Source organism: Papio anubis, chromosome 5 (assembly GCF_008728515.1).
Source record: "Papio anubis isolate 15944 chromosome 5, Panubis1.0, whole genome shotgun sequence".
NCBI classification, from domain to species: domain Eukaryota; kingdom Metazoa; phylum Chordata; class Mammalia; order Primates; family Cercopithecidae; genus Papio; species Papio anubis.
This window is the reverse complement of record NC_044980.1, coordinates 26,305,082-26,313,337: the sequence shown is the minus strand read 5'-3', so window position 1 is coordinate 26,313,337 and position 8,256 is coordinate 26,305,082. Positions and strand designations below refer to the sequence as shown.

The 8,256-nt window shown below is 32.7% G+C and overlaps 1 protein-coding gene across 2 annotated transcripts in view; it reads left to right on the top strand.

Moving 5' to 3' along the window:
- The first annotated feature begins 3,821 nt into the window (after nt 1–3,821).
- CDH9 (cadherin 9) overlaps nt 3,822–8,256 on the top strand; it is a 169,619-nt gene continuing 165,184 nt past the window's right edge. Inside the window, exons 1-2 of one of the 2 annotated variants that reach the window (XM_017959463.3) lie at nt 3,822–4,465; nt 5,144–6,697. In XM_017959463.3, coding sequence (XP_017814952.3) covers nt 6,666–6,697 — 32 coding nt within the window. In that variant the 5' untranslated portion in view covers nt 3,822–4,465; nt 5,144–6,665. The remainder of the gene's footprint in view (nt 4,466–5,143; nt 6,698–8,256) is intronic. The other variant, XM_003899530.5, reaches the window with a different exon arrangement.

Sequence of the window (8,256 nt, the reverse complement as noted above, 5' to 3'; positions counted from 1 at the left end):
ATTTTATTGCTACAAATACAATATATAGCCCCCTTTCTTTATCTTTTCAGTAAGAAAATTATTACATACTCATACAATCACAGAGTGATAGCAAAACCAGAGAGTATGTATGAGTGTGATTTTGATAATGGGTTTCAGGAAAAACCTAGATAAGCAGAGAAAGGAGATCTCACAGAGATGACAAACATTAAAAAAAAAAAAAAAAAAACAAACAAACAAACAAACAAAAAAACAAGTGTGGAGTCAATGGCAGAGCCTAAAGGAAGAAAGAATAGCTGGCATCAGATCACAGAAAAAATGACTTAATTATAGAGGTCATAAGACCAAAATTAGGATTTTTGAGAAAACATATTTTCGAAGTCATACTGGTTTTGTTAATTAAAATCTGGGTATTAAGGTCAGGAACAAGCATGACCATGACATACAACATAAGTGCAAAGCAAAGTTTATCCAGAAAAAAAAAAAATGTAACAGAGAAAATCGATATAATGCTTTTAGTTTCTTAGTTTTTTTCCATCTCACAGAAAGGAGTGCTTGGACTAGGTGCACAGGGAATGCTCTTGAAGAGAATCTCCACCCTAGGAGGGAGCAGTGGGTACCACATCCTTTGATCTGTCTTGTTGAGATAAGGCCAAAAGGATAAAATGAACATTTTTCCCTCTGATTTTGTCCTCTGGAGGAATCCATTTGCCAGTCACAAAAGGCAAGTAGAAATCGAATAGCCTTTAAGGCTAATCCAGTTTAGTTCTGAGTCAATTCATTGCTAGTCCACCTTGAGGCACGGAATAGAGAAAAGCCAATATGGTTGTTCAGAAGACAAAGAATAATTTTCTCTTCTCAATAAAGTGTGGCCATAGGGTTGCAAACTGGAATGGAGAGGAGGAAATGATTATTGGGAATGTGAAAGTCAAGACAAGGAAGGGGTGGGTTTATTATTGAGGATCATGTAAGTGGCTACTAAGTTTCTTAAGAATGAGAACAGTCATAAACCAAAATAACAAAACATGATAAAAATAATAATAAGATACTAACACAGATATTCTCTTTCAATGAATGAAAAGGAGTAATGATTTGGTCTTCAAATGATTTTGACAAGTAGAGTTAAACAACGAATAAGCTGACAGCAAGCATGGAGAAAAGGGTGAAGAAAAGTGGCCCAGCAATGACAAGGCAGAAGATCATCTATCTCAACTCCAGGCGTTGTTTTACATGGCTGTGAGAGTAATATCATTTTTCCTGTGAGAAATCAAAAATAGAAAAGAATCTTCAGAAAACAGCCAGCTTTCAGTTACAGCAGGTAGCTGCAGAGAATGTTCAAAGAAAAGTTGAAGGACTCAAAGGATTTTGTGGTGTCACACTGAGATCCATCAATGGTCATAATTGGACTGAAGAGATTCCAGTAAGACCTGAGGGTATTCCAAGCCAGAGAGTAATTAGAATCATGGTGATGGTAGATGACAGGAGAAGCTCAAACTTTTGAGAAGGCCTGATAAATGATCAGATGTGAACAATGATGAGATTGATATCAATGACTTGCTAGAGAAAAGAAGGTAATTTATAATTTTTGCTTGATTCTTAAGTATAGCTTAATCTTCAGGTCATAGGAGCAAGCCCTTGGTGCTGAGGTCTGGAAAGGAATATTTATAGTAGTGACACGCAAGAGCTGTTGTGCAAAGTATTTCAGATTTAGTTTGGAAGGTGCGAATGTGTGTTACCAAGAGCAGAGGGTGGTCTTATTTTTCAGGGTGTTCCTATGAGTGGTCTCATAGCACAGGTAGCTTCTGTCTCAAGATTTTCTTGGTACTATACCATAAATATGTCTTTACGGACCTGTTTGAAGACTGAAGGACTTAAGTTGTAAGCTTAAAAATTCGCTTGACTATAAAGTTTATTTTCTATTTCACTGCATGATAAACTAGTATTGTTTCTATTTTTTTCAGTTTTTCTTTCTCAACAGTTTGCAAAATTACCATTATACAATGGAATATATTTGTAATGATAAAATGCAAAAAAATGAACTTTTGTATATGGCAGAGATGTATCCATGTTGTTGAACAGCATTAAATAGATGAAGTCCTTAAGTATGACAATGCATGATGTTCAAAGAAGAAGAAAAGATAAATATTCATATAATTTTTTTCCACAATAAGGTAATACATTCAATATACCAAATAATTAAGAAAAAGTAAATTCAAACTAATCTTGAAAAGAATACTTCAAATAATATTTTACACTTACTGTTAATAACTTTTTATGTCTAAATACATAAAAGGAGGGCATATACTCTACTAATGTAAATAATGACTAATACTTTTGTACAAACTTGTTTGCTAAATATTCGTGCACATTGCTGCAAGTATGAAAAGTTGTTTTCATGTGACATAGAATGCTACTCACATTTGAAAACTTACAAGTAGCTATACACATGATATAAAAGAATCTTTGACAATTCCAAGGTTTAAGTCATTTGTTTTCAAATGCTAATTCCATACCAAACAAGAGAAAGGTAGAAGACCTTTCATTTGGCAACCCTTTTCTTTTTCCTTTTTTTCGCAGAGTAGTAAAAATAACTTCAAATCAGGATTTAGACTGCTCTGTTGAATTGTGGATTTCACACAGAACAGCCTTTTCCCACAGTTGGATTTCAGTGGGAAATAAAATGTATGCAACATAAGGGATTTAAAGCTTTTATTTGTGAATATTTACCTTAAACTATGATAAAATATTTTGTTTGGTTCCTTTTTCTCACTTTACATACATTACTTTATCTCAGTATTAATAAAGAGGCTTCTATAATATGTAGTTTTATTTAAAGGAGCAAGTAGACCCAGCGGACATAAATCTAAAGGAGCCTGTGAATTTTAAATTAAGTGTCTTCGCCTCAAGAAAACAGTCTTAGCCTCCATGAAGAATTCACCAAGCTGTCTTAACCACTTGAATCTATCTAGCCCTGGGAATATGCATAAGGCTTTATTTCTTCCTTCTTTTTCTTTATTTATAGATGAACAAAATAAAGTTCCCTTTTTTGTCCACCTCCTACACTTCAAACACACAAGTATTTAAAAGCCATTCACTCCATGTTCAATCACCACGTTTTAGTAGTGTCACATTTTATTTGGAGATACGTAAAATTGTATTTTTTTAAAAAAACATTTGTTTTCCTTTTAAAGAAACGAATTTACATAATGCACAAGCCTCTGATGGGCACCTCTATTATCTATCCTTCATGGATAAGCTTTACCATTGGGGGAAAAAATAGAAGTTGAATTGTTTTTTCTATTGTCAGTTTTCCTTTGAGGCATCAAATAGGATATTGATATTTTTTCGCACTTAAGCTATTTACTTACTGTGACTTAACGAGCCGTTATAAAGTGAGCCATATCCCCACCATGCATTTCATACAACTATTACTAGAACTTCTTTTCAGAAGGATTTATCTACTAATCAATACCTTTCTTATTGTGCCATTTCCAGAAGTACTAAACAGACTCTTCTCTAAAGCAGGGCTTGACTTTAGCTTTGGTTCACGCTCTCTAAGAGTTGTACAATGTACAACAGGGACTCTAACAGGTGGATCATGTAGTTTTGTGATGTGGTTATGGTCACCATTATTTTTGGTTATTTCCAGGGAAGATGAAACTCATTCAATTGCATGATCAGGTAAAAAGCAAAGTCGTTCCAGAAATTTAAAATTATAATTAAAACCATTATCTTTACTGCAAGCAAATATGTCAATCATTAATTTTTAGATGTTTAACATTGTTTGCAAAAGATTATTTTAGATTATATACTCATAGAGGCAAAGTTAAAAATTCATCGTTATTAATGATAAATATTATCTGAATTCTTTTTCTCCTCTTTTTCTTAAACTTGACATTTTGACACTGAATTGAAATAGGTAGTTGTAAATTCTGCAGGAACCATACACAGAATTTCTTTTGAGCAACAGCACTCTCCCTGTGATATATATTTTCTACAGATGATTTACAGGTTACAGACATGCTGTGACCTTTCTCTCCCAATTGCAAACAGATTAAGGAGAGCTGATTAACCGAGACTAAAAACACTGTGTCGTTTTTTCTTATGGGGGGTCTTTGACAAAGCCCTCCTTTCTGAGTCCTCTCACTTCATTCGCTTGCAAATCATTGTGTCCAAAGAGGTCTTCAGTCCCCCAAGCCCAAACCTGGCGCCCTGCAGCGCCATCAGCGGCAGTATCTTCCTATTTGAGGGACGTTTCTTATTAATCAGAAACGCTGAATGGAAACCAATCAGATAGAGAGTTCCTTTGGCTTCAGCTTCCTGCCTGTCTGAGTTAAAAGTGATGCTCGAAGAGAAAGCCACACTGAGATGCATGAAGATTCAGCTGTGAAGATACTATAAAAAGAGAAGAGAAGGACCGAGACAGAAGCAACAACGGAATTGTTAGTGCGGAGTAGGGCTAAACTCAGTTCCATTGTTAAGCAAGGTAAGTGTTATTTACTTTGCTTGACAATGTAAGCTATTCAGTTTTTGCTTTCTTATAACGAAGTAGTACAAATATTGCTTTTCTCCTGGTTGCTATATTTTGCTCTCTCTCTCTCTCTCTCTCAACACTTGGAAGCACATAAGAATACATTTTAGTAGTATTTGAATAAAATGTTTACATGCTCAGTGACAAAACTTGCAACATTTGCTTCTTATTTTACTTTTACAAAGCTGATACCTACTCAAGCTCTTTTTATAGTCCTCGTATTTGCATATGGAATATTGTTGTAAAAATAAAACTAAACTTAAAATTGTATCAGTTGATCGTGGTGGCTTTCAATTACTCACATATTTATGTGTTCATGTATATGATTATTATATTAATTTGAAATGGACTCCTGGTCTTCTCATAACTTTTGTTTAAATCATTTGAGTCAAAACTGTCAAAAATAAGGGCATCTTTATTCATAATTGAATAAGAAATGCTTTCTTTATTTTCAATATTATCAATGAAACAATGTATGAATAGTAAAAATGCCACAGATGCATATTGGATGTCAGGATTAAGGTGATCACTTTACCTGGTAAAAGAGGTTTCTTCACATATTTGTGACTCTCACTGAGGCCAACACTTTGAATGTATATATCTGTTAGCTATAATTGTTTTCCATTATTGTAGGCAAATATATCTTCATGTCATGACGACTAGATGAAAGCCACAAGAAAGGGAGAGTGTTTCTAAGGCAAAATTGGCATTGAAAAAAATTGAAGTGATGTGGGAAATACATTGATTTGGTGGATAATTGTTTTATTGTGTTTTCCATCGCATGCTCAAGATGACCATTCACACCAAATAAATTTGTGCAGGTATGCTTGTCTCAATAAAGGCTTGGATTTTAGCTATAAAGTCATCAAAATTCTTTAGTATTGACAGTTAGAGATTGTTACCAGGGTGAAATTCTCATAATCTGTTTTAAATAACAAAGGTGTCATAAAAAGAAAGTTATTAACTGTAGTAGATAAGTTTACATTTATTTGTATCATCAACTTTTGATGAAGATACAATGGACTACAGATCTGAGGATAAATTGGTGGTCTTCTCCGGAGATGTGTTGTCATTTTATATTTTGTATTATAGATATATGAGATTCCTAATAGTGATTTTTTCACAAGGTTTCTAAATCTTTGTAGCATGAAGAATGAATGATTTTGTGACATCAAAAAAAGTGGTAACTTTTGCAAGACAGAAGGGAATATTTCTTCATCTCTCTTTGCTTTATCTATGAATTTAGAAGAATTGCCCATCTTCAGGCACAGTCGTTAAGAATGACTTTATTCAAGATTCTCAATTTTGTAAAAAACCTTCTCCTACATTCTGCAGAAGATGAATCTTATTTTTCACATTCAAACACTACATCATTGTCTAGGCAATGCTATGTCAATTGTGAAATACATTTTTGCAACTATAAAACTGGCTAGTCCAGGTTTGAAACATAGATCTTTTGAAAGATAAGGAAAATGAAATAACATGCTATTACAGCACATAGCACCAAAGAACTTGAACATAACATAAATAGCATGTGTTTGTAGTCTTGTCACCAAATATGTTATGGGTTTGACTGAAGTTTTTCCAAATGAGGAGTAGACAAATAATTATATGCACTTAATAGATATATGTTTACATGTTGAAATACCTTCATCTCTATACGTGTTTTGAAACATGAAAAAGAAAGTAAGATAAGTACATACTAGGAGCAAATCCAATTCTGGAGATAAATAGAAAAAATGCTTTAGAGAAAGCAGAGAGTAGTATGAATTTAAGAGTAATTCACTGAAGTTAGACAGATTTGGTAGTACTAATAAAAACAATAGTCCTGTCGGATAATAATTTTTCTAGGATAAAAAATACTATTTTTCTTTTATTACAGTATTTGAAAGTTTAAAAATCTTTGAAATGGTTTGCATAATTATGCTACTGTTATTGCATTCATTGCATAAAGGAAATAAAAATGTCTCATACCATTGCCTGTGTGTCAGAAAAGTACTATATCAAAGTTGATCTTGAAATTATTCTTTTAAATGTTGTGTTGCTCAGCTTGATAAATCGTGTGTTGAATCAGAAGCTCATCTGAACGTCATCCTGCATGGAGGGATTTGTTCTGGTGTTTTCCTATAACCCCTATACATGCCAAGCTTAGCCAATGCTGCGTGCCTTCCATGGTACATTCACCAAGTAAGATTTTTAAAGCAAAGTTAATTAATTTTTTTTTTATTCTACTGGCTTAGCTCTATTTAGGCATCAATAGTGATATGAGGCAGATGCTCCTTCCCCACGATATTTCTACAGTATATGGATGTAGTTAATAAGAATGCTGTAGAGAGTGCTTACAAATTATATAATATAAAATATGCAATTAATGTGGCAGCATATAATATGCAAGGAAGTATAGATTAAGGTGAAAGTTAATTTTTTAAAATGTGTGAATGTGTCATGAATAAACATTGGCTGTAACTTGTTCTCTATGAAAGTAAACAGTCTAGATAAATAATTATTTAATATTAATGCAGATACTTCAATATAACTTATTAATTTACTATATTCTTTAAGACTAATTTTGCTCACTCAAAGACACATTTAAATATGATGTACAAATAATCTCACATTAGAAAAAAATGATGTCTTAAAAAATGTCCAGTGTAATACTTTTGACTTCAAGGACACACACATACACACACACACACACACACACACACACACACAAGTCAATAGCAATATTAACATAGAGTAATTTTGATTCATGGTGAGATTTTTTTGTAATAAAAATTCTATTTAGTTTCTTGGGTATTTTACCTTATAAATCATCTGCTTAAAGTTAAATTTTCTTAAAGAAGAAGAAAGCATGCTAAATAGAATCAAAAGGACATTGATTTAAAATGAGTCTTGTTTGTTTTTACCTGATACTAAATTTATAAATGTGGTCATTTCTCTTATAGAACATAAAACATGTTTCCTAAGATAAAGCAATTTCTTTCTCTGTATCTTGCATACTTGTTTTCAGAAACAAGTTGTCTTTTCAAAGATATCCCAAATAACTCTCAATACCCATAACATTATCTTATTTAGGTGTTTATATAAAATTTTGGAACTTTAGAAAAGGGGTTTTAACTCTCTCTATCTCTAATTTTACACATGTGAAAGCAGAGGCTTAGAAAGAGATCAGGTTACATATCCAAGACTGTCAAGTTTTACATATATATACACACACACACACACATGTGTATATATGTATATATATGCAATATTACGTGGAACCTTAAGGTATTAAGTCATGAAACTCAAATTAGAAATATAGAAAAATACATAAAGAGATGATAGGCAGATAGATAGATAATAGATAAATACATAGATGATAGATTAGATAGATAGATAGATAGATAGATAGATAGATAGATAGATAGAGATGTATAGACTATTGAAAACAATGAATTCTGGATTGTTATAAACAATCTGAAAAGGTTTTTTTTTTTTTTTTTCTCTTGTGAGTCATTTCAATTTCTCTGCCTGGAAGCACCATTATCCTCATTATTAAAATATGGTAAGGAGTATACAGTGAGAAAAATGTCTTTATAGCATTCTTATACATTTCCATAACAGCCCTACCATGTTAATGCACTTATCCCTAAATTTAGCACTAGAAAGACATGGTCTTCTAGTCACATTACAAATGCAAAGTGCCTGAACAAAAGCAGGGTCTCTGGAGCCTGACCAAGAGACTTCATATTAGCACTTCC